A 27,514-nucleotide genomic window follows, 5' to 3' on the forward strand; every position below is an offset into this window, starting at 1 on the left:
CTAATTGCCGATAACTTTGCCTGAAGCCTAGAAAGAAAATATCGGCAGTAACCACCTTTGTATCAGACAAAATGCCCGTGAATGAATTTCACTCATTCTTATTCTCATTTTATTCAGTAAATTGCAAATATTTTTACCTACAGGCTACAATTTAAAAAAAATATTACTCAGTAAGCCTACTCATTGCAGTGAGTGACAGAGCGCGCATTTTCTTGTTGAAGAAAACATGAAGTCACAGACAGACAGACATGATGAGCACAATAGGGTAAACGCGGTATATTCCGACATCGTGGGTAATTCCGTCACCTCTCTAGTTTTTCCTTTATATTAAGCTTTGTTTTAGTTCCATGCGTTTGTTGATGGTTGAAATGGTGACGTCATACATTTGCGCGTCAAACTACTGCCAAAACACTACGTCTTGGCCATCTAGCGGGAAAATATTGAGATCCAAAGAGAGACAAAGCACGCTACCCAGTGAGAGTGAGAAAAAATGTGTCAAATTTGACAGTTGACCTTGCTCTACCAAATGGTAAATAACTGTTTGTATAGGAAGAATATTATGGTTTGAGACTTTTAAATACAGCCTGTTTTTCATTGAATTTGGCTAACTTAGCTGCCTTTTTTGCTTCTTTTTCAAGCTGTTTGGCTGTTTTAGGAGTTCCATCTTCATTAAGTGCGTTATTTTTAACCTCAAGGTCAGACATGACGTTAAATATAGTAAAAATTGAAGGACGTTTTATTTATTTATCGAATTAATTGGCCGGTCCTAAGCTCGCACGCTCATGTTGCCGCAGCCCGTTCCGTACGAACTACGAACGTGAAAGTGCAATCACTGCAAGGCATCAATTGATGCGGAAAGCTATTCCTCAAACTTTCTGACGCAATATAAATATTAAAATTATATACACTTGTGTTTAGTTAAGTAAACTGTGAAAACAAGGGACTTGTGACTAATCAATAACATTAAAAATTGAATTTTGCCAACTGTCTGAAAATTTTCATAAAATGTTTGATACATTTACTTACGGAGTTCTAAATAAAAAAATGTAAATATTCATACCCAACAGCAAAATATGTCTAAAAATGGGTAACATGATAATGATAAATATCAGTATGGAAATGCAAAGTTTGATTTTTTTTCAACAAAATTCGTAAATTCGGCGGATTCCTACGCTTGTAGAGCCTAACAAGGCCCACGGGGTATATAAATGAACGCTTTGCACCTGCCCTACCAGTTCGGGAGCTGCTGTCGTCGTTTGTTGAGGTGCCACATCGGTCCAGCCTCTAATATCTATTTCCTAATATTGATTCAAAACTTTGCACATAACTTAATTTTTTGCATTCTAACACATCATACGCGTATTTTAACAAAGTTCCTGACCTAATTTTAACTTTTGCCGCTGTACAGACTTTTTTAAGTTTGTAATTCCGGCTTTTACGTTAGATTTTTTACTTCATCGTTTATACCAAGAATCATGAGGTAAGTTCACAAAACGCAAAATAGCACCATAATTTCGGCACCAAAAGCAATAACTCTAAGACTAAAGTATATATTTGCTTTAACCTGTCATATTTTGAGTGGACTATCTAAATTGATGCTAAACTGTGTCCTGATTGAACCTCATTTATTATGAACGCATATCCTATTTTAAGTTGGAACTTTGGAAGCATCAATTATAGTATTGCGGCAGGTTTTTTAGGGGCAATTTAGAGGCAATACCGGTAGCCGTATTGCCAATACGGCTACCTCAGAATTGATGGACAACTAGCGTTATACGCAATTTTTCACTGATAATTCTCAGGATGTCCTTGATTTATTTCATGTTAATTTCAACCGGTAGTCAATTGCCTATGTATAGTCATCGGGCGTATCGTGTAGGTTAGAGCTCACTGCGTCCTCGAACGACCAGGATATCCTTCCAAAATCCAAATGTCCAGTTTTGCTCTTGTGTTTTTGTATGACTGATTATGAGACAGTATGGGTTTTGTTTTTGTTTATTCAGATTACCGCATGTCTAGCTCAAGAGGCCCATGGTAAAGTGAGTAAAATGATGCTGTTTTGCCGTCTCCATGTGTGTTCTCGTTTTTCAATGACTTGTTTGGATCAGCCGGGCAATATGGCTGACCCGTTATAAGCAGATAGTCTTCATGCTCTATTACATAGTACGACATTAACGACAAATCGTTCTCTTCATTTATTGCGCTAATTATTATATTATAATGTATTAGCAGCGTAGCTAGCCGGTGAATTCTGTCAAATTTATTTTTCTTTCGCAACTTTCAATTACCTGTATTTTCTAGGAATCTAGTTTCTAATTATTTGCCTGAAGGTCAGAACTCGGGCGAAACCTCTAGCTCGCCACAGTCGCGGCTACTAACAAAATGGATTGAAGTCAGACAATTGTTTTAGAATAGACGAGTCATCGCTTCCTGTTGCTCGACAAACACAAGTTTTATATTTCAGGGCCGCCAGTCTTCCGGGTGCCGCAAAAATAGAATAATTACTCATAAATAACCCGTCAGAATTAACGCTCTGCAACTTACCTAACCATATTAGCCTTTTTGGTCCGTTTTATGTGCGGTGAAAGAAGGAACTTTATTCGACGATATCGAAATGGATTTCAGCAAAGGCCAGGAATGACAAAAAATTGCTGCCCGAAGCTTTTGAACGTCAATCAATTTTCAGTTTATTTTATACGTGTTGCTGCAGTTGTGGGTATTGTTTAAACGTTACGTGGTCCTGTTAATGCAGAAAATGACGTTTAAATGAAGTCAGACCACAAGGAAACAATTTTCATGAATTCTCTATCGTTTTATGCCAAACCGTTTTGTCGAATTTCGAGCTTTTTCCCTCCTAACGAAGATGTGTGGATCCGTGTAATAATTTTTCAGATAGCTTGAACTAAAACACGTTAGTTACGGAACAAATTTGTAGGCCCGGTTAAATTCTCTAGAGCGCATTCTGTGTACCATAGAACTTACGTGAGTTGACTGCAAACCGAACCACCTTTTCGACCCTTTACGAAGCTTACGCTTCTTTAGTCCGTAACACGATACACAGGAGCATAGCTCTCAAAGGTCCTCTGCAAGGTTCTGCGTTATCCTGACTTTCCGGTTTTTAAATGACCAACTAATAATGGAACCTGTTCCTCGTTATCAGGAACTATTGATTAATAATTGTTTTTAAATGAATCACTAAAATAAATGTATTGACCAAATTATTGGTGGCCTTGGTTGTGAGACACAACTAGGATACTGCTTCCGCTAACTACTGTGTTCAAGACAGCATGGCTTTATCTTGCATCCGTTGACAATCGCTTAAAAAGGATCAACCTGCAAAACATCCTCTCTGTACGGCCTGCACAACAAATTAACTCGAGCTCATTATACGAAGGGTACCAGTGCAAATAATTTTTTTCATGACCTGAAAACAAATTTTGTTATCATTGTTTACACAAATGTTTTTTTTAAGTAATTCCACTTTGTTTCAGGTCTATCGATTCTCCTCGATCTTAACTTTTTTGAGAAAGTTAGAAGGCTGAGAGGTTCAGGTTCGGCTTAATTAAAGAAGATCACCAGTGGGCTTGTCTGGTCTCGCTACCTCTAAAGTACAGACTCCCACAGAACTTTATCTACTTGAAAGACAGGCTGCCTCACATCCTTCACTATGTTTAAGCTACCGTGTTGTCTCAGCGTCTCGTTGGACTGTAACTTTCTGCATGATTTCAATAGTCACGGTCTATAAGTTCCCTTCAATGTCGAGTGAAATTTTCGAGAACACTAAGCGATATTTTTTATCTTCCTGACCGGATTGGAATGTCAGAATTACAGATTTTAAAACACACATTTATTTATAAGTAGATACAATTTTTAAAATCGATTCTATTCGATAATTATTTATTTTTGACTTGTACTACATGCTAGCTGCATTTTTTATCTTGATTATGCATCCCCATTCGATTAGCGAATTAAAAGTACAAGGGTATTAACCAATCCGTTACAAAATTGCGTCATAAAGGACGCCTGAAATGTACTTGAATGAGCTGCTGGTCAATCTGTTCATTCATTGGCTTGGCAAAATGAAAGTGGTTCGCAGATGAATTTTTTACATCGCCTTCTGTGCTGTACACATATACTCGGTTCATGCACTCCTAATCTCTAATTCTTCCGACATCTTGCAGTCAGATGTGTTTCGCATTAGAATGAACGTGTTTATAGAGACCTTGCAGCTAACTTCACTACGTAAGATCTTCGAACCATTGCACACCAAGTACATCGCGCGACCACATCTCGTGATCTACTTAAATTTCCTGGAGTAGTGACGTAGGAGCTAGGAGGGCTCGCTGTCAATTTAGTTGTCGATACGTTTCCGACTATGAATAAATGAACAAGTGGATGGAGTGAGCGCTGTTGGGCGTTTTAAAGACTGGAATGAATTTGGGATTATTTACTTGTTACACTTTGTTTTGTTTCGGATTAAATTACCTGCGATGCAGCGTTGCTCTGATAACATCCCAGTATTCTTAATACATCAATTTCGTGTCCGCATGCGTGGCAATCTGCAGTCGTCGTGGCTACCGCTGCTGCTTTTAGTCGAGTATTTTTTCTGGCGTCCTGTTGGGAAGACTAGGGGAAATCCCCATGAAAGTACCTACCAGTGAAGAGACAGCTTTTATATGACATTGAAGTTTTCTTCGTTCAGGATCATAATTGGGGCTTAGCGTAACGTGACGTCGCTGTCGTGGAAAATCCCGTTCTACTCTTAGGGGAATTCTGTCATTGATTTATTCAGTGGAATCAAAGTTCTTTCGTCTCTCCTCAACTAACTTATCGTTTCATGGCACCGAATGTTACTAATCGTAGTATCGAAACAATTTGTAACAACACTGATCATTCGCATCCTTATAGTCAACATTCTTAGGTGAAAATTTCCGTTTTATAAATAATTTTTTATTAATTTTGCTACCCTAACGTAACATTATATTTTTCGCATATTTTGTTGAGAAAGATTCCTGCATAAATTTCTGCATTCCTAAAAAATAGTAGCCTTGCCTAGTAAAATTCTTGCATTTTTGACTAGGCAAGACTACCGTAGACCCTGTATTTTTTGTGGATACTTCGGGACTTTCACCTTGAGCGTCGTACTTGAGTATTTGAATCACGTTATAGGTGCTGGAATCCGAAGCTGATTGAATATTGGTATTCCCCTCTGCTTGGCAGCAGCGAAATACTCTACGTCACCTGAATTGAACTGATCTTATTGTCACGTTTGAAGGAATTATACTTAGGTTAAATCTCTTAAAATATTCTTATAAGGTTGTCACAAATGATTGCGCTGCATTGTTTAATTTGTATCTTCTTTGCGTTGAATTTTAAACTTGTTACATATTGCGGTAATGTTGCAGATTGATAATTAACAAGTATCCATACATCTTAATGTAAAATGAAGTAGCATAATTTGGGAGACATTTATTTCCGACACATTTTGTAGAGCTCAACAATAATGGTCGGCATTATGGCTTGCGGCTCTGCCTGACAAGCATCCCGTCTTGTGTACAATTTTGTACAGAGCCAATTTCCACTGCATTCTAATCATGCAGGCAGCGCTGTGTGGATATCCTTGTGTACAGCCAATTAAGACTACACTTTGATCATTCAAGTACCGCTGGAAAATTCTCATGAAGGCTCGTCTGTTCCTGTCAATTTTTTTTTGTTTTAATAACGATTCGTGGGTCATTTTTGACGAACTCTTTCTTATTATATTCTAAACCACGTATCAGATTCAATTTCTGGAAATTCTCGAACCTTTTGTATTGTCTCTGCAGCAAGAATGAACCGCGCAATGGTACAACAAATTTAATCCTTGAGGAGATAGCAAGGTATTTAGAAACTTTAGAGGCACGCGGAACTGAGCACACTCTTCTTATTATTTTCCGGCTGAGGTTGGAGAACGATCTCAGTTCCGAGAAATTGTAAGGGAGCTTTAGTCCAGGCAACTGCAGACATCCGCTGTTTCCAGTCCTGTTGCGCATCGCTGCATCGTCTTATTTTTGTAAACCTGCTCGCATTTTTTTTAGAGCCGCTCAGGAGTTGCCGTAAGCCATGAGCTGGCCACAGCACGGACGCTTTGGCCGTTTAGTCTCCAATGCAAGTCCTTATAATTCTTACAGAAAATAGCGGAGTGGCATATGGACATAATGTGACATATATAGAGGGGCATTGATTACATGCGTTGTATAATCAATGCATATTAATGTTTTGTGTACAAACGTGTTCATCAAAAATAGGGGACTAAGTGTAGACTTTCTTTGGGAAAATATCGTCAGCTTCACAGCTGTTAGCAAAATCCCCGTATAACTAAACTATAAGTCATTGCCGAGACCACGATCTTTATAAAGTTGACAAGACGCAAATTTTTCTAACAATATCTATTTTTTAGTTTTAGCAAAAACCTAATTGAATGGGTATTCTCGATGTGGCGGTCGTAACGCACCGTGATCATTTTAACTCGTCTGACGTGCGTCAACTCGGTCCACGTCTGCGAATGGCCTGACGTGGTTGGATTGCATCCTGTGATCGTCTCCGACACTGCGGACGACATTGTGAGCATTTCAAGTCTCGCGTACATTTTTTGTTTATTTCCTGAACCACGGAAGCGTGAAGGTTATCCGAGCATCGCTGCAAACCTAGCGGTGCCATCACCCCGGCCGATAAAGATTCGCAAGAATTGGAATTTCATATTTCAATTTTCAAATTTAAAGTAGGAAGCACTCGCGAAGTTAGATCAATTTTACACATACTTCATTCCAGTTATCATTGAATCTACCATAAAGGCTCTCATAACTGTTGACGTAATATTGATTCGCGCATTTGATGCCAATTGCAAACACTGGGAACAGAGTTGTGTTGTCGTGTTCAGTTTCAATTAGTGAAATAAGTTAACATTCCGATGTGTGCTCTACTGGGCGTTACAGTTTTTTTTTTCGTTACCACGCGTTGTCTGAGCTTCCTATTTTATTGTTCTTTTTAGAGGACTATTAAAATTTTTTCTCGCGTTTGAAATTATGCTCTGTGAAATGTGTGTTGTGATGACCTCAGGTCAGTGACGCTGATCGCGTTGCTGGTGGTGCTGACGGTTGTAGGGCAGGCAGCGGGCCAGCAGCCCGCCCCCAACAACGATCAGGACACGCGGCTCGGTCTAATCGCCAACCAGATCGGCGTTCCTCCCGTGCCAGGTCTGGGATCATGGCTGTATTTTTATTTTGAAAAGTACTAATAAATAAATTAGTGACTTTGCAAAGTCAATCAAATGCAATAAGCAAAGTTGCAAAATTTGTTTTTTTTTATATAGTGATGATAAGGCTGGTAATTATAACCAGCTAAAATTACGTTAAGTAAGTTTTCAGAGAAAGATGAATGTTGCTAAGAAAGTTTCTCAAGCAGCAACTGCTTCACAGTTTGCCCCTAAGATCTAGCGACATCAAGTAAAAAGATCTCGTACATGATATCGTTTCCACAAACTGCTTCATTGTCATCGTTGTACCAGTACAATTCAGGCGACATACATTGAGGGCTGGATTTTGTGCATATATTACTTTAGGTTTGGAAGTTAACTGAGCTTTAGTGTCTTCCAAGGTATGTTCACAGGTCCGGTTCATTCGTGAACCACTAGTTAGGTTTAATCAGGTTTGGACTTCTCAATCATACTAAACCATACAGCTTTCGCGTTACAACTTAAGGCTATTCCATCTATTGTCTATTATTTGTAATAATGTTAATTATAAGGATCAGTAACATTACTGAGAGATTATATTTCTATAGTAAATATTCGATGCGTGTCACGTGTGTGTGGGCAGGTGGTATCCCGGTGGTGGGCATTGGTAGCCAGTTCCCAGGCGGGTTCCCAGGGCGCGACACAGGCTGCTGGTGTCAACCCGTCAACCAAGTCTGTACGAACCTCCGACCTGAGAACCTCGACCTCGTCACCAGGATCATTAATAGGGTGAGTGCTGCTAGGGTGAGTGTCACTAGGTTGAGTGTAGTCATGCGTCACTACTCACTAGGGTACACTACCACACCTAGAATATTTTTTGAGCGTAAGTAATTTGAATTAAAGGAAGATCGGTTAAACCCGCGTTACGCATGGAACTTCCATTTAACTACACTTTTAGAATTCAACGGAAACTTTAGTTTTATGCTGCTAATTAAAGTTTTGACAATCACGACTGAATATTTTAGCTTCTATGCATCGTTTCATGACTTCATTATAATACAAATAAAATTTAGAAACATAGGCCTACTGAAAAGACATCGTGCACTTAACGAAAGTTTTAAGTCTCCCTTGGTTGGCCCTCACGATACCCTCGGCTGATAAAATATATAAACAAACTCGCTAGCACGCTATTCAACCCTGTCTTGTAGTCGAGCCACATCCTGTCTTTAATTGTATATAAGCGCTTGGTTTTTATATGTGGGAAATTGTATACAATACTGTCGCTCAGGACGTTTGCACACACGCTATTAACCTTGTAATATAAAATGAATTCAAAATAACCAACACTATTCAGGGTATAGCGGATCGAATACCTCCCACAGCTGCAGAAAAAACGAGCCTCAATAATACTCACCATTTCCGGTATTTATTAGCCTGGGTCTCCGGGATCGCGTTTACCGGGAGGGGGAGGCGCGAACGGCTGTAACGAAGATCAGCGGGTTTGCTGCCCCAACAACGGAGGATTTCCGGGGGGAAATCCCGACTTCCCCGGACAAGGAGGCTTCCCTGGTCAGAGTGGAGCGCTCTCTGCCTTCTGCGGCTCACGGCAGAGCTTCGGACTGCCGGCTGCAATTTCACCCACGGTAAGCTTGTACTCGAAGCAGAATATTTAAGCACTTATATCATTCGTCTGCTTAAATCGCAAGTTCGTCAAAGGCATTCGTGTTTTCAATGTATTTTAATTTTTGTTCATACCTAACCCCTAGCTGTCAAATTTGGTACGTATTTTCCAGGACCAAAACAGTTGATTACAGACGTGAGACGTGATAATGACATTCTCCTATGCATCCGAATTAGTACCTATTATGTACTCAAATTGAACTCAATGAAAATACCTCTTATTTGAGGGAATTTAGTTATCCACTGCTTTGACCAGCCTTCTTTTGGTTGAAAATCTTTGCATCGAATAACGAGAAATAATTTCGCCAGGCGGATTTCGGCGAGTACCCGTGGATGGCTGTGGTGTTGGGGCCCGGACAGTCCTACGTCTCGGGAGGCGTGCTCATCGACAACGGCTGGGTGCTCACAACAGCGCATAAACTCGCGCAAACTCAGTGCGTATTCGTTAAACATTGCTATTTAAACAGCAATTAGGTGGGTATTTATTTAGTTATTGTGCTTCGCAGTACAGAATCTAATGAGGAGTCTTCTTAAAGCTGTTCACGGTGCATTAACTAACTTTGAGTCTTCAGCTGGTGGGCGCTTCAGATTATTTATATAAATATTCGGTTGTGCGCGGACTTTGAGGTAGAAATCGATTTGTAGAACAAGTAATCGTAACTTTTAATATCAAGTTTTTTTTTTTCTCGAAATTAATTAATTAATTAAGTGCTAAGCAATGCAGTAAATTGTCAAGCATGCTAAGTTTTCCACGACCATCGCGTTTATTTTCGTGTATAAAGGACGTGCAAATAAAAGAAGATTCATAAGATTGAATAGGTTATAATGCCGAACTCGCTGCAGGGGACTGGAAGTTCGCCTCGGGGACTACGACGTAAGCCAAGCCAACGACATCCCTCAGTTCCCACCGTTCGCGTCGCCAGTCGCTAACGTCATCGTGCACCCGAACTACAACCCCCAGACGCTGGCCAACGACGTGGCGCTGCTGCGTCTGGCGCAGCCCGTCAACCGGCAGCAGTACAGGCACATCACCCCCGCTTGTCTGCCCAGCCCTGGACAGTCCTTCGCTGGACAGAGGTGACATGGAGTTATGAATGTCATCTCGTGTGCTCAATCATATCTGATTCTCATAAAGTATCGAGGTATTTACTATTTTGTTTCCTGATCAATGCAAAGTGTAGCGGCTGCGAAATCGTGTGTGCGCTTTACAATAATTAAACCAATGTGTTGTTTTAGAACCAAATTCTGCTAAGTGAATTCATTTTTAATCGCGTTCTTCGCTGCCAGATGTTTCGTGACGGGCTGGGGTAAGGACGCCTTCGGACCCGGCAGTTTCCAGCAGCTGCTGCAGGAGGTCGATGTGCCCGTGCTGGACTCCTCCAGGTGCGAGAGCCTCCTGAAGAACACCAGGCTCGGCCCCAGCTTCAGACTAGACAAGCGCTCCTTCGTGTGCGCCGGCGGCGAGCGCGATAAAGACTCTTGTCAGGTGAGCGCGATAAAGATAGCGCGGTAAAGACTCTTGTCAGGTGAGCACTGTAAACTCTTGTCTGGTGAGCGCGGTAAAGACTCTTTTCTAGTGAGCACTGTAAAGACTCTTGTCAGGTGAGCGCGATAAAGATTCTTGTCTGGTGAGCACTGTAAAGACTCATGTCAGGTGAGCACTGTAAAGACTCTTGTCTGGTGAGCGCGGTAAAGACTCTTGTCAGGTGAGCGCGGTAAAGACTCTTGTCAGGTGAGCGCGGTAAAGACTCTTGTCAGGTGAGCGCGGTAAAGACTTTTGTCTGGTGAGCACTGTAAAGACTCTTGTCAGGTGAGCGCGGTAAAGACTCTTGTCAGGTGAGCGCGATAAAGACTCTTGTCTGGTGAGCACTGTAAAGACTCTTGTCTGGTGAGCACTGTAAAGACTATTGTCTGGTGAGCACTGTAAAGACTATTGTCTGGTGAGCACTGTAAAGACTCTTGTCAGGTGAGCGCGGTAAAGACTCTTGTCTGGTGAGCACTGTAAAGACTCTTATCAGGTGAGCGCGGTAAAGATTCTTGTCCGATGAGCACGGTAAAGACTCTTGTCTGGTGAGCACTGTAAAGACTCTTGTCAGGTGAGCGCGGTAGACTCTTGTCAGGTGAGCGCGGTAAAGACTCTTGTCAGGTGAGCGCGGTAAAGACTCTTGTCAGGTGAGCGCGGTAAAGATTCTTGTCAGGTGAGCGCTGTAAAGACTCTTGTCTGGTGAGTACTGTAAAGATTCTTGTCAGGTGAGCGCGGTAAAGACTCTTGTCTGGTGAGCACTGTAAAGACTTGTCAGGTGAGCACGATAAAGATTCTTGTCTGGTGAGCACTGTAAAGACTCTTGTCAGGTGAGCGCGGTAAAGACTCTTGTCAGGTGAGCACTGTAAAGAATCTTGTCAGGTGAGCGCGGTAAAGACTCTTGTCAGGTGAGCTCTTCATCGCTTGTACAAGGTCCCAGAAGGATTACTAGAATCTGAAACAAGAACCAACACCAGGGGCCACAGCTATAAACTAAAAAAACTGCGTTGTAACACATCCATGCGACAACATTTCTTCTCGCTTCGAATCACCGACATGTGGAACAGCCTCCCTGATAGCATCGTTGACGCTCCGAGTACGAACGCCTTCAAGAACAGACTAGACGAAGCTATGCAGGAGCATATGTTCAGTCTTAAAATGCCTAGCAAATTACAGACCAGGCAATATGTCCAGCAGCTATCTCAATCAATCGGGGGCAATATGTCCAGAGCTATCTCAATCAATCGGGGGCAATATGTCCAGAGCTATCTCAATCAATTGTCTCAAAGATCGGGTTCCAAAGGCCGGATCCCTTCTGAATCAAGTCACGAAAAATTCAAACATCTGCAACAGTCAATGGGCATATTTCTTCAGTGCCGACACTTCTATTCTATAAAGACTCTTGTCAGGTGAGCGTAATAAAGACTTGTGAGGTGAGCGTGGTAGACTCTTGTCAGGTGAGTTCGATCAAGACTCTTTGTCAGATGAGCGCGAAGACTCTTGTTAGGTGAGCACAACAGAAGTGTGCGCGTGTTCTTGTCTATCCATGGCTTGCCTTACATGTGTGGGCGAGTCTATGGCATGCCATGTGACCGATGTGAGTCAGTCAAAACCACGCATTTGAATCTCGATTATCTTATCTCTCTCCCTCTTTTGTTCTTCACTGCTAATACAGTTAATAGTTTCCGAGGTGACCTGACGTCAAAGATGTCGTTTAATCTTATACTTAATATAACTCATTACGCATGAAGACAATAGCTCTGACGCAACACTCCTAGAAGTGGACGGGTCAGTATTACCCATCTGACTGCGCCAATGGCTTGTCAAAAAAATCGACGCACTTTTCGCCCCCTACTCCTGTTCATGAATAATTTTGTGCGCAGGGCGACGGAGGCTCCCCGATGGTGTGCGGTCAAGGCAACGGCGGCTGGACGGTGGCCGGCCTCGTTGCCTGGGGCGTCGGCTGCGGCCAGGAGAACGTGCCGGGCGTCTACGTCAACGTCGCCAGCTACGCCAACTTCATACGTCAAAACGTCAAGTGATTAATCGTCTAATATAGATTGAGTCAACTATGTCAACATAATCTGATTTATAGGTCGGCAGATATCTGTATTTTTAAGAAATTAAAACTGAAAATAATTGATCGTAGTTGATTTAGTCATTGACCTGAATGATTTCTTTCCAACATTCATCAACTAACTTCTTGCTTTAAAATCGTATGCTGGTTATTCCTGGGTTTATTTGGAACACTAATCGTTATGTCATATTACTATTATCATCCCAACCCGAAAGAACGGCTTCATGCGTCCTCCTCACTCCTAATGCAAGTCCTTTCCTCTTCCAGCTGAAGCCTCGCCACGACCAAGCTGTAGCAAGAGCATGACGCCGGCTCCTCGGGACTCTTAACAACTCGTTTCTTTCTCCAATATTACAAAAGTAAATAATTGAACGGCTACCGAGATAAAGATATAATCAGATAAAGATATAATCAGATAAAGATATAATAATCAGAGATATATAAAGATATAATCCGAGATATAAACGTGTATAGGTTGTGGGCTCAAACGAAAGAATCGGAAAATTTGGCCAAGTTTGACCATTTCTAGGGAGTCATATTGATTACTTTTCATAGGACGGCGATTATTTTTAGGCGGTAAATCACTCAATTTCAATTATTTATCATCTCTCACGAACATAAATGTTAGTCTCTAATGTACACGTATGACAAGAGTGTTAACTGTCCGTACTAAGGAACCTTCGAGATTAACACGATGAAATAGGGTATCTTTACAGGTCGTAATAAAAATAAACTTGCGATATGAATAATCTGAACCCTGACATTAATAAGGAATGGAATAACACATGCCACAGCTCAGTAAATTGTAATATCGTCCTGACGCGATACTTGTTTATTCGTGTCAGGTTAATTTGAGGTTGTGCGTTGCCAACAATTTGATAATATATATTTGCACAGCAGTTTCACTACTTCAGCGACTAGTTCTTAATATCATTGAGAGCATTAAGAGTTACATTGCAGATAGTATTGAATAGAAAAATATAAGTAATGTTCTAAATGTAAAACCTAGATTATTGACAAACACTCCAGACCGCACGATTAGATAAACGATTGCATTTTATTTTAATGGTATGCGTCTGATTCCAACAAGAAATTCTATGACTGCGATTTGCTTCCCATGTATTAAGGTGCTTGTACACGAGGCGAATAGTTGCGTCAACTAGTCGACGCAACTAAAATTTGTGATGATTGACGTCTTAATCAAGAGGTAACTAGCTGGTGCATTGCACGCAGAGGAACTTTAGTGGTTTTGAAGCAGTCGTGTGTGCCCAGTAACTGCCTTCATACTGAGCATAGCTGCGTCGCTCTCACTTACCCACTGTAGCGCGCACAGCTCTCGCTTGCCTCCACCACGCAAACACCTTACTCGAAAACACCCAACGTAGCACTAGCGCACTGTACTGAAATCGCTCTCCTCGTGTATAGGATAGGCTATCAGTCTGCAAAACTGTAGTCGACTCAATTAATCGCCCCCGTGTATTAATCGCCCCCACCTTTTCTGGAGCATCGGCGACTGTCAATCAACGCGCTATACAATATGACGAATAATGGGACTAAATTGTCGAATTTACGTACTTTTAATTACTATTAAATATAAGCTCGTTCATTATATCCTTCATAACGCCATCTACCCTGGCAAAACAAACAAGCTGGTTTCTACTGCCGCATGTTACTCAACACGTGAGGTAGAATATTTTTGTGCGCGTTTTTTTTTATGAGAACTCGTTCGTACTTCACTTCGGTCTCAAGATCTTGTCAATCATTGAACGTATCCTCGAGCAACAAAATTATCCTCCAACAAATTTGAAAGGTTTCTAAAAATTTTATTCGAGACAAATCAGACGACGACTTCTGCCGTCAGTCCACCTTACACAACGTAACCTCAATTTCTTTAGTGCAATATCACAGCAAGAACTATCCAAGTTCTGGGGTTAGAAAGTAAAAAAAACTGACCCCGCATTGGCACTAGCTGGTATAACCTCGGTGAAGTAATTTATTCAAACGATAAATGCGTGATAAACCCATCATGCAATTAAAACCGGCTACACATCAATAATTAAAATGAACTTATAGATAAGGACGAAACACACATTACGACCAAAATAGGAACTTAGCTCTCTTAAAATGGAATGGAAGAAAGCCAGCGCTAATCCAGCTCAAGATAAATAGTAAATGCGGCTTGAATACCTCAGGCTACGTAGGAGATATTTTTCAGGCAGTGGTAGACATGTAGACGCAAATATAACTCGCTGGAATGTATAAGTTGAATTCACGAATCAAATTTACTACATCAAAGCTTGATGAAGTGATGAAATAAAATTCACAATCTCTAGGAACAGAAGAACAGACGTTTCAAGTTCCCTCGGAGCGTCTCTGACAACCCGAGGAAGTCGACGAGCACAACGCGCCTGCATCGGAGTTCACAGCCAAACAAACACTCGGAGAATCAGACAAATTCAACGAAGCATCTCGGTAAATTATTTTATGCACTTAAATAGGCAGGACCTATATATCAATTTAATTGTCACACAGATAATATATATACAAAGATACTGCAACTCCACCATTGACCGAGCAGTTCAAGATGGAAGGGCGTAAGTTAGATCACATTCTTCCTTCGTAAGCTAAAGGAGGGTCAAGGAGGTCAGCTTTCAGTCCGTATGAGGTAGACGGCTACGAATACCCAGCAGAGCAGCGCCCAGACACAGATGAGGTAGCGCCAGAACGCTGATTGGAAGGGCGACACGAATGGGTTGCGGACGCCCAAGCCTATTTTCTGAAGCGTCTCTACCCGAGCGCTGTGCACCATAGTAGCCGGTATAACGTACTGAAAGATGTTCCTTCATGTAAGTATATACAGCACATTTAATGGACAGTTTAGCTAAATTATGCAGATTATATACGAAACATCAAGTTTTTATTATATCCTCGATTTTATTACTTGTCGATTTAAGACGAGCTCGATCAAGATTCATCTAAGGCTTATTTAAACTCTATACTAAAATTTGCAAAAATCGTCCTTGGAACATGTGAGCAAAATAAACCTCACGTAAAGACAAAAAGCCCTCCACATAAATGTTATGAGTAACACAAGCCCAATTCATAATATTTGCAGTGCAGCACCTGTATGATGGAGCCAGCGAAGGCCCCGGTAATGCCGACGAGAAGCTCGACGTTACACGTGATGAGCGCCACGACTGTGGGTGGGATCGTGGCCAGTAGCGGGAATGATAGCCGCGTTGTGAAGAAGCCGTAGCGCCGCGTCTCTCGTAGCATCAGCCCTGGGCGTAAACAATTGAAACACTGCAATTCAAGCTTTCAACGACCCTATTGAAGCTCTCCTGCCTTTATATATTATCTCGTGTCATGGCAGGAAACTCAAATTTAAGATCGCACTTCTAGTGAATATAGCTAACGAGAACTGAATGCATGATAACCCGGAAATCAAATAGACTTCCATAAATGGTTTTTATAAACTCTGATGTCACGTTACGGGCATCGATATCTTCACGCGTACCGGCGAGTGCTTGCAGCTTATTTGATTGACAAGTTAATAAAATCTGGCTTACAAGATTGAAGATTTTTGTCAATTACTGGATTTGCGATTTTAATAAGAAGTTTAATGCTGCTTTACAACAACAAATTAAGGAAAATGGGCAGTATATGTATTTCATTTTCATTGAGGATTCTTGAAACCCCAAAAAAAATTTCTGTAACATTTCCAAGATGCGCTTCCAAGTAGATGTAGTCAACATTAACAGTCTTTGGTAAACATGAACTTCTGATAGTCTTGACAGGTTTTATAGTACTGTATCGAGTGAAAATTAAGAAGCAGTGTGAAAAAAAGATACGATATTTTAAATAGACCTTATTAGTTTGAAGTATAACTAGCAATACCTTTAAGATTATTGCGCAGAGTGATGGCGATGATGGGGAAGTTTGTGCTGAGCGTAAACACCGGAAACATCAATAAAAATACCTGTAGGCATGAAAAAATCAGAATTACCAAGTAGCCATACTCGACGATCATAAACGACAAAATTCTCAACAATAAATCGAAACTAATGAAAATATCAACAAAATGATGCTGATTGTTATATGTTCGCGGCTCACAAATCTTCTTAAGACTATGGAGTGTCATAAAATTTCAAAATGGACTTATTGAGCGTTTATCGTTGTGAAAAATTCTGTCAGGTTTCGCTTCAAGCCATCCCAACCCCGCTGCGTTGGTACAACAGCACGACCTCCTCAGAAAAGACGTTACCACGACCCCTACCATCCTACGCCGGCGCATTTGCGGTAGAACTCGAGCTTCTGCTGCCGTCATGTAGTATTATACTTATTCAGGGTAGGGCATAAATCAAGTGCCAGCGGCCCCAAGTGCGCAAAAACCTTCTAGCCTACACAGCACCTTTTCCTTTGGCCATCCAATTCTCTCGGCCCCTTCCATCCTCTGGCTATACGACTGCCGTGTACAGTCTGCCGTACTTCTAGCCTACACTCCCTTCGTATATAACCCATCTGTCTACCAGTCTCCCACTCCCGTCCACCGTCTGAGACACCTCACGGCGTGGCGTAAATTTCGTCTCTACGAACAACAACTACAGCGAGATTTGACAACCAAAATTCACCGTTCACAGAAGACCGCAATATTTTACTACAAAGCTGCATTTGCCGAGTTCATTATACCTGTTGACGGAGTTCATTACCTGCTGTTGAGCAACGCAAGCAAGATTGCAAAGTAGAGTTGCTGCCCCAGACATCTTCACCAGGTTAACTTCATTCACGCAGAGAGCGAGGTTGACTCACCCTGACTATGTAGACGAAGGAGACTGGTTGTCCATGCTTGCAAGGGTCAGGCTGGAAGTTGATGGTGTAGAGATCTTCAATGTTAGGGAACGCAAAAATGCCCGTGAATGCAAGGAGTAGATAGAACAGCAAGATCAGGATGTAATCGGCGGCAAGCAACTGGAACATATACATGGTTAGTGTCAATAGGTTCGTGTGTAATTCCAAGCAACAGGATGAGACAAACTCGTTTTTAATGCATACTGATAACGAGTCCCCTTTAAAGGCCCGTTTTTACAGGGAAGTCCCCATTAAAGGTCCGTCTGGACATGGAAATCCCCTTTAAAGGCCCGTTTGGACAGGGAAGTCCCTTTTAAAGGCCCGTCTAGACAGAGAAGTTCACTTTAATGGTCAGTCTGGACAGGGAAATCCAATTTAAAGGTCCGTCTGGACAGGGAAGTGCCTTCATAAAGCCGAGTTTTGGCAGGGAAATTACCTCGTAAGAGCGAGTCAGGACACAGCAGTAACCTTATAAAGGTGAGTCAGGACACAGCAGTAACCTTATAAAGATGAGTCAGGACACAGTAGTAACCTTATAAAGATGAGTCAGGACACAGTAGTAACCTTATAAAGATGCGTCTTGACAGCGATGGGCGTGACGAGTGATGGCAACGAGTGGTGGCACATGAAGCTGTAGACGCACACCCCGAACAGGTCAGGCAGGTTCTGCCACCGCGCCACCGCGGGGCTCACGTGAGTGTTGCCCTTTACTATCACCGCCACCGCCCAGACGATCATCACTATCATAGCTGTGGAGACATAGCGATAGTGACATAGCGATATTGACATGCATTACTTGCAAATATCAGGCAGAAAATATAGTGACATGAGTTGGTCGCCGTGCGAAAATGGCCATCGGACCATTTCGTTTATAATCAAGAATTAGATAATGCGGGTATGACTTGAAGTTCCTAATGTCCAGTTGCACAGGAAGGCTTTTTCAATTTTCTATAGGATGTAACTCACGGGAGGAAATTAACGGATAAAATTACTGGAATTCCTGCGTATGACCAGTTCGTTTAGCATATAACAAGTTAATGAAAAATTCCATACTTAAATAATATCAAGACTAAATAACATACATGTAACAAACTTGAAAAAAAAATATTTTTCATAGGAGTAACAGTCATCTTGGACTATCATGGATGCTCAATTCCACGTTTGTCACCAAGTTGGATTATTACAATGGTGGCTGACTGCTTTTCAATATTATATCGATAAAAACTTTACAGTAAATAATAAAATTTGTCATTCGATGTTTATTCATTTTGAATTATTGCCTCCCTGGATACTGCAATATAAATTACCGACAAGTGTGACGTCATAGACAAAAAATATATTTTCGGATTCAAAAAGCCCTAAAACATGGAGAATGCATGAAAATTTTGGAAAGGCCTGTGTTATTTGTTATCTTGGATTATCAGATAAGCCCGATGCTATATTTTGTCACTGCCTGCCAGTAATTTGTCAGCATCGATGATCGGAAATAAATCCTCACAAAATCAGCCATCATTCTGTATATAAAACAATAGTAGAGAGCACATGCATATTAAACACAAAGTCCGTACAATACCAAGCAAACAAATCGATCTTTGACTCCGAGCTCCTCGAGTAAAGCATTGAAGATCAATTACGACCTAAGCTAAACTTAGTAACAATTCACTTACCAATCCAGCGAATGATGGAGGTCACAATTTGCATGTACTTCGTCTTGGTCAAGTTCAAGAACACGAATGGACCCATGACGCCCACGAAACAACACTGCAACAAACAAGTGAATAGTTAGTCAATGGAAACAATGTTGTTGGCTTGTTGCCCCCACTTCTTGTCACGAGCATAAATTTCAATGCAGAAAAATTTAAATGTCAAGAACCAATCAGAGAGTGCAATAATCACATTCAATATCCCCAAGAAATTAAAAATTCCGCGGATGCTAGACTAGAAATTTGACATATATCTATGTCAAACTTCTATGTAGTAATCGCACCGTTATTTAAATACAGGTAATTGAGGTAAATGATAAGGTTCGTAGCACAGGCAAAACGTCTAAGCTCGATTGAATCGTGTATTTAAACCTCCATTAAACACCCCAAGAGCAAGTAATAATATACTACGGTTAAATACAATATTAGCGATATGTCAGGATTTGACGGTTTGACCCACCACACATATTCTGTAAACGTTGAATCTGGAGTAGTCGGAGTCCGGGAAGCAAGGGTCGCTGTCATGCAGCGCTTGTGAGCAGTTCGTAGGAACATAGGTGCTGTAACAAAGGATAATAATCGCTTACAAATTATGCAATTGGCAAAGAATAAATATATAATGAACATAGGACTTTCGGAAGAATTGACGAGTGCTTCTTTTAACAACTAACCTTACACTTTCATCATGTTGCTGAACTTATTTGTCCAGAGTGACGACTAAAAGACAAATGTTTACATTAATGACTTGAACTAATATCAGTGAGGTACGAATAAAAGACAGTGTAAATAAGCTTCAGGAAGAAAGAGACAGCTAACGTTAATAATAATCTTGAAAACAACAATTTTAAATAAGAATGAGCCGAGTTCGAACAGTCAAAGAGCACTGAGTATTTCTTACTTTCAAAGCCAGTTCAAGCCTATGTTTACTAACCATACCATATCACGAACGGACTTGGCGACGGCCGCTTCATAGATGGCGAGATCTCCATACAAGTAAATGCACAAAACAACGCAGAAAACCTGCACCCACCCTGAAATAAGCAAAACATTATTGTAGATAATTACCCATAAAATCCGGAATTTGGCCATACAGAATCGAGTTATGTACTACAAATAAGATGCATCGTCAAAACAAAGATTTTAATTCATTTGCATAAGACTTCCGAGATTCTCTTTAATTCTGAATCTACCACACGCCAAGGTCATAAGTTTTTAAACACGAGACTAAGAGACACAAGTGACTGATCACCCGTGAACACGCTTAACCATATAGGTACATATATGTAAAGTAGTCCAGCCTCACATTTTGAATAGAAAAGTTTTGCCATTTCTCCCATTTCGACCCGTTCTTGGATGGCATAATACTGGCCCACAGTTCTCTCTATGACAACACCGTGGATGAGGGGAGTTTCTTCCTCCTCGTGGTCTTCAGACGACGGCGAATCAGATGACGTAGTAATCATCTCACTGGCCTCGGTTGTTTCAACGTTAATATCATCAGAATCATCTGTTTCATTAGCAGCAGCAGCAGCAAGAGAAGAGGCAGCATCACTAGCATCACTAGTATCACCGCCAGCGCTGCTGGACTTTGCTGCGGCAGAGTGGACGTTTGCAGGCTCATCACTGCCAGTGCCAGCCAATAAAGCTGCGTTCCTGCTTCCTTCAGCGGCGTTCTCGAGCGTGCGATTCACAAGCTCGTCTGGTACGTGTCCGCGCTGCCAGTAAAAAAATAGTAAGATTTTTATAATCAAATATCTCAAGCGAAAAGGAAAAAACCGTAAAGTCTTATCAATAAGAACATCTCTGCCCTAAAGCTATATGATATTGATAAAATTGTATGTATTAAGAAACGAATTAAATGTGAAGTCAAGAAACATTGGTGACTTTGATACAAGAGCATCAATGACAGAAATTACAATTCTTTACATAAAAAAATAAGACACATTCATAATTCATTTAGTACTGGCAGTAAATACTCATATAACTGGCAGGTTGTAAATTTGGAAAAATGTTCAGTAATAGATTCAAGTCCATGATGAGAGAAAATATTAAAAACCTTTTAAATCAATATTTAAAGTCAAATTTTATTTGTAGCACAATCTTGTTGGAATTAACACTAGACTTGTTTGCTTGCAAATCTGCTGGTCTAAAAGAAGGGCGCCATAATGTAGAAATGATTTTTTTGAGGAGAATTGTCGAGAACACAGCAAAACAGCTCCTACTGTGCATGCAGAAACTAAATGCCAGCCTCTTACTTGAAAAATAGTTAGGGTTTACTTACTTTACACGAAGTAACTCCTATAAAATGTGAAAGCAAGCCAAACTACAACAAGCACCCTTTAAGGTTGTTCACCTTTTTAAGCTGCTTCACCCTGCGCCAGTGGTTGATGGCATTGGCGCACGCCATGGCTTCTACTATCCATCCTGCGGTTATGTAGCTGCAAATAAGTTTGAAAGCAAATTATAAAAAATTTAGGATCAAATTTGACTCAACAGATTAAAAAAAAAACAATGAATTTAAAATGAGCCTAAATGAGGAATAGAGAGTAAGAAATAGCTAATGCAATAATAAAATATATCAAATTAAGTACCTGTACAGAAAACTGACAGTAACTTCCTACGTTCACTTTGTTATTTTAAAAGCATCAGCAGATCCATAAATCATTGCTGACTGAACTCCCAATTTGAATTCTAACTAAATTACTTTAATTGAACAAAGTTTGAATTCATTATCAATTCTTAAATCAGAGGCAGTAGTTTTGGAGCTCAGCCCTCTGTCTTTCTTGAGCATTTAATGACTATAAAGAACAATCTTCCCTGCACCTGCTCTGGGTCCGAGTAAAAGAGTCCATTCCTAGCAAATCTTTGCAAGCATGCAGGTGACAGTCATCTCTCCCATGTATTTGTCAGATCTCATCAGCCAAGGCAACATCTTAATCCACTTCATCTTTTGTCAAGATTTCTTGAATAGTCATCTCATTTCTTTTTTGTCTGGGCTAAAATCTCATCCTGAGCCTATAGTGAACTGTGGAGCAATTCAGAAATGGCCACAACAACCATTCGGGCACTGAAAAAGGCCATGGTGGACCAAACTAGTGTTCTAACAGATGTCTTGGGCAAACTTTATCCATGCTACAGGGACTTTGGACCTAAAACAAGGCATATCTTATCAGCATGGAGTGCTGGTACCATGGAACCCAGGGATCAGGGGACCAGCTATCAACATCCCTGAAAAAATATAAATCAGTACTCACTGCAGTGAGTGACAAAGCGCATTTTCTTGGCGACGAAAACGTGGTCACGGACGGACAGACAGACGGACGGATGGACATGACGAGCACAATAGTGCCTTTTTTCCATAAATGAGAAAATGCGCTAAAAAACGGCTGTCTTCATGGAGATAAGCTATGAGAACTAATGCACAGGCTCGTGTAAACTTCTTGGTAGTTCTTTGTCCTGGAGGGTAGAACCTACCACATGTGCTTGAAAGGAAATTTTAAGGCTAATCTCAAAATATTTTATGCTAAACTGCCCAATGTCTAGAAATATGCAGCAACTAGCCTTGCCATCCCTTGGTATCGTATTACGTTGAGGGAAGCACGAACCACCAGGGTTGCTTGGCGGCCTGAAAACGGCCAATTCCGTGGACAAAAAGGCCTCTATTTCAATATTTATGTGTAAATTTGTAGGTTCCAGTGCAAAAATTAAATTTGTATTTTTTTTGTACTATTTGCAATTTAATAAGGAAATATCAACAGGATACACTTTTGCCAGGTAACAAAATTAAAAAACTAAACTGCAGACTTTGTCTGGAAAAAAAACCAGCAACCCAACAGTGGGTTGTGCTGCACTCAATGTGTTAATGCTCTGTATACAGTAGCTAGAGCATCTTGCCAATTATATTCTATTTTTTAAAAACAATTTATTTATTTGTGCAGGTAGGACATCAATTTTCAATTGATAAGGAGTGGATGCCCTGAAGCTCTTGAGGCGTGTGCATTGGTAACAACTGCTAACCTAAGCTCCTGAAATGCAACTTTGGGGATCATTCTTAATGAAGAACATGCAATTATTTTCAACTTATTAATCCCTCCTCACTCCTCTGTGTTTTGAAACAGTACTTTATTTACCTAGATGTAAAAGATGATAAATTTTAATGATCCTCTATAAACAAATCATTGAACATTGTTCTAATTCACAAAGGGTAAATATTAAATGCAAGTCAAAAACTTGAACATGATGTAATAACCACACTAATTTGGATGGTTATCCTTAATCTTAACCCATTAACGCCGAACGGGAACATTTGTGCCCAGCTAATTAAATTGGCTGTAAAAGTAAAGACATTGCATTTAGCTCTGTTTCGTTGATAAGGTGTGTACTCTGAAGGTTCAGAACACATACGGAACGTGCTTTGATTCTCTGTCACCATGCATGCATGCGCAGTAGCTGGCTGACCTTGACCGAGAAAAAAGTGTATGTAACATGGCTCCACCACGCCTGAGAAAAACGTATGTAACTAAATTACAGAAAACATTTTACTACATCCAATGATAGGAATTTGTAGCTGGATAATGCACCAATAACATTTAAATCACAGATGATTAATAATGTTGATAATATTGAATGCATATAATAAAATGTAAATGTCGGGAACAAATGTGCCCGTTAGGATATAAAATAAAGATTTTGCTCTAGATGAAAATTGTGGCACTTTCTGTTCTATGATGTGCATAGATTTATTTTAATTGCTTTCCCGTTGTGTCTTACGATATTTTATTGAGAAATTAACAGGTGTTTGCCATTCTGTAACTCCAAAATATATATTTAGAAAGCTATTTATGATAATATTGGTCTTTTTATCTGTTTTCATAAATCCAGATGAGCTTTATAATGAATTATCAGCAACTAAAAAATCAATGTAACGCATTATGGGTAATATTGCAAGAAGTGATTTGAGTGATATTTTCAAATTTTGAAATAATGTTATTAGATGTTTTTTAGGTTGATTCTGGACAACGTGCGACAAATACTTCAGGAAGAAACTGATGATGATAGTGGTTTTGAAATCAATGTTGCAGTCGAGCCTCCCATTGAAGAAGCAACTCCTGATACTAACTGCAACTCTGATTCCTCTGACACTGAAGCTACATGCAATCCCAATCATTTACCAAGAAGAATCTTACTTTCCGAAGTACTTACTGACAAAAGAGAGGATCAAATGCCGTCTCCTTATGTTCAGCAGAGGCAGAAGAAACTCCAAAAATAGAAGGTAGTTTGGCACAGAGACGAAACAAAAATTATTGATAGTGTTGGAGATTGTGATATGCAAACAGAAGAACAACAAGTGGTAAATGAGAGTATTTGGAATGCATCGGCCATTTAACGGAGAGTATCGGAGCATAAATGCTCAAGTGGTAAATTCTTGGTGTCATTGCAGACGAATACCTGCAGACATGAGTCTACTAGACATTTCCAGGAACTTAGTTATAGCTACAATGAAGACCTTTGGAACCACCAGGAAGGCAATAGGTCCTAAATACAGTAGTGGTAGTGCAGAAGATAGTGTGCGGTACAACGGAAAAGGTCATTGAACTGCTAGAGAAGAGCTACACGCAGCAGATGCAAGCAGTGTCATGGCAGAACACCTCACATATGCAAGATGTGCAAGGTCCCCTCGCATCCTGAATGCATGGAAAAGTACCCACTAAGCCATAGATACTCTACTATAGTTAGCTTTTGAGAAATAAAAAGGAGTCTGTATGCATAGAGCTAATAAAGGACTATATTTATATGTTTATTTCAATTGTATCTAAAATCATTATTTTATTGCCGAATGGGCACATATGTTCCCAAGCTGTATTTTTCATATTTTCAAGTAAATTTTCGTTTTGAGTGTTTCAGTTGTTTATTAGCATCGTAGAGTCATTTGGCATGAAAAATTATGAAAAATTCTTATTACATAATTCTCGGCATTAATGGGTTAAGTGGCAACAATTATTCCCTGAAAAGGAAATTACATCAGTGTACAATAAATATGTAAGTAACAATACCTGAAAAGAGCCAAAATGATGATGCCTGCACTTGACAGAAGCCATCCTGCTGAAGCAAATGCACCAGGAAGCGTCAGAGCCCCAGTGCCGACAATGAGGTTGAACACATACACCGAGCCCATCTGAAAGAAAGTGAGAATCTTAAATGTTTTCCCAGATGTTCAAGTCTTGGAAGACAAAAAAATTATTTTTAAGAGCTGAACTTTCAAGTCAATAACTCAGATTCATGAGTAAATATTATGAAAAACATAAAAAATAATTAGAATAATATGATTTTCATAAGCCATTTTCATTTATAACTAACGTTCTCAATAGAAATTGCCATCTATAAATGACAGCACAATTTACACCATTTTCTTTCACATGGTATTTACAGCAATTGCAATATTTCTTTTAAATTTTGTACTTACCCATGCTGAATATTGATTTTCATGAGGCATTGTGGAAGAAGGCAGTATTGCATGACTAATTTAACAGTCGCCTGCAATTCCCAGTTTGATTGGGAAAACAAATAAGGAAAAAGATTTACTCTGCAACAATAGCTAACAATTTGTTATCATTATGCCTGGTTATCATTCAGTTAGTACTCAGCATTAGCTGATTGACTGAACATAAAAAAATCAGTATGGCAGAATTACTCGCTCAGTAAAAAAAAGTAAAGTAAGTAAAAATCAGTATGGCAGAATTACTCGCTCTGAAGTAAAAAGCACAGATGTAAATGCAATGGCTGTACTCATATGTGCACAAGCAGCCTGAATGCATACATTTAGAGGGGATTTCATTATTTGCTTGTCGGTCAAGACACATCCAACAACCACAAATCACACATAAATTAATACTATTGGAATTTTCATTTGATTTAAAGCTACCATAATCATGGATCAAAGCATATACCGGTAGTACCTCAGTACCTCAGTAAGACCTGTAATGGTGGCATGCAATGCAAAGATTTACCTTTTTTATAGCAAGAAATTGTGTACTCTTGTAAGGGCTGCAAAACACTAAATCATTATCAGTAGATATAACATGGACAGCCTCAAATTTCTATGATATTAAGATCTCCATTGGTCTGAAAGATATCAGCCAATATTCAGCACAGTTTAGTGACTTTAGTCTTGAAAAGACATCAAGGAGGTGGCAAATACCTGCATGCTATGACAGAAAACCTCCGAATTTAGAAACTGAAACATAACCTTTTCTTGACAGAATAGTTTCAGTACAATTTGACCATCTTACAATTTTTTCATTTATTGCAGACACAAGTAGCATATATGCACCTTGAGTTGCAGCTACTGACATACATCCATTTAGCTATAGGCATTGAGCCCTTTTATAAATATGTTCAAGATTTTCTCAGAATTTGTTAACCATGTTGAATTGGTTCAAGTTAGTTCCAATTTGCATAGCTCTATTTGAGATTGTATAACCACTGTATAAGCAGCAGACTAAAGCAGAGAGACAGTAACTGTTTTGGGGTTGCCAGAAGGCTTTGCTGCTCTTGTGGTTAGTGAAGCACATCATATCTGTGCTGCTTTACTCATGTTATCAGGCACTGGCATTGCCTCTCAACTTTCCTTGAAGTCCAGTGTTGTCTTCTGTATCAGTCTCTGTAACAGATATTTACAAACTATAAATCTGAGCCCAAAGAATTTGGCACTCCACTGTGTGAACAAAGCATCTCCTCAGTCTTGCAGGGCCCAGTCAGCCATGAAATTATACTCTTAATGGCCAAGCAGAGGATTTCTAAGACTTCCTTTTGAGTCTTATGAGTAGATCTGTAAAGACTAAAGTATCCTAGATATCTGCTTTATTATAGAGATACTGAATAAACTTTTAAACCAGACCAGGAAATTTAAAAAGAATTCTCTTCTAAAAAATATCTCATTCATTTGCCATTTGCCACCATGCTCTCTAGTCTCTCAGCTAAAACTTACTAGTTAGTGGTGAAATTCTGGAGAGCAGTGTATGAACAAATGAGTGCAATTATCATATTGGATTTAAAAATCAAACACTACATTTTGTTTTGATGTTCAGCAAATATATTTGTGGATAAAGTTACTAGCTCATCAATTGCCCATCACTCACCTATCATTCACCTATAATTTACCTATTAAATCATTTTTCTATCATTTGCCTATTACTCAGCTGTCATTTACCAATCATTTGCCTATCACTCACCTATAATTTACCTATCATTTGCCTGTCATTTTCATATTATTTACTTATCATCAGAGGTGGGCAGTAGCGCGCTACAAGTAGCGGCCGCTACTAGCGGCCGCTACATTTTCAGTAGCGGTAGCGGTAGCGGCTCTACATTTAAGGCAATGTAGCGGTAGCGGTAGCGCCCGCTACATATTTAAGTAGCGATACGAGGTTTTGCCGCTACAGCGCTACCGCTACATTTATAGATAAAGCCTT

The 27,514-nt window shown here is 40.1% G+C and overlaps 2 protein-coding genes across 2 annotated transcripts; one reads left to right on the forward strand and one right to left on the reverse strand.

Annotated features, from left to right (window-relative positions):
- Positions 1-1,237: 1,237 nt before the first annotated feature.
- On the forward strand, positions 1,238-13,234 carry LOC108665124 (phenoloxidase-activating factor 2-like). The gene is made up of 9 exons (XM_018151850.2): positions 1,238-1,480; positions 7,099-7,235; positions 7,857-8,002; positions 8,647-8,856; positions 9,203-9,327; positions 9,737-9,970; positions 10,181-10,379; positions 12,299-12,453; positions 12,760-13,234. The coding sequence occupies exons 1-9, from the start codon at positions 1,476-1,478 to the stop codon at positions 12,761-12,763; spliced, it is 1,215 nt and encodes a 404-aa protein (XP_018007339.1). The 5' UTR covers positions 1,238-1,475; the 3' UTR covers positions 12,764-13,234.
- Positions 13,235-13,281: 47 nt separating this feature from the next.
- On the reverse strand, positions 13,282-25,707 carry LOC108665123 (transmembrane protein 104). The gene is made up of 12 exons (XM_018151849.2): positions 25,507-25,707; positions 25,097-25,218; positions 21,397-21,481; positions 20,347-20,758; positions 19,975-20,074; positions 19,504-19,603; positions 19,008-19,101; positions 17,905-18,089; positions 17,302-17,460; positions 16,390-16,471; positions 15,616-15,773; positions 13,282-15,319 (listed from the first exon to the last, which is right to left on the reverse strand). The coding sequence occupies exons 1-12, from the start codon at positions 25,534-25,536 to the stop codon at positions 15,137-15,139; spliced, it is 1,710 nt and encodes a 569-aa protein (XP_018007338.1). The 5' UTR covers positions 25,537-25,707; the 3' UTR covers positions 13,282-15,136.
- Positions 25,708-27,514: the final 1,807 nt, after the last annotated feature.

This window comes from Hyalella azteca, unplaced genomic scaffold, assembly GCF_000764305.2.
Source record: "Hyalella azteca isolate HAZT.00-mixed unplaced genomic scaffold, Hazt_2.0.2 contig13638, whole genome shotgun sequence".
Taxonomy (NCBI): domain Eukaryota; kingdom Metazoa; phylum Arthropoda; class Malacostraca; order Amphipoda; family Hyalellidae; genus Hyalella; species Hyalella azteca.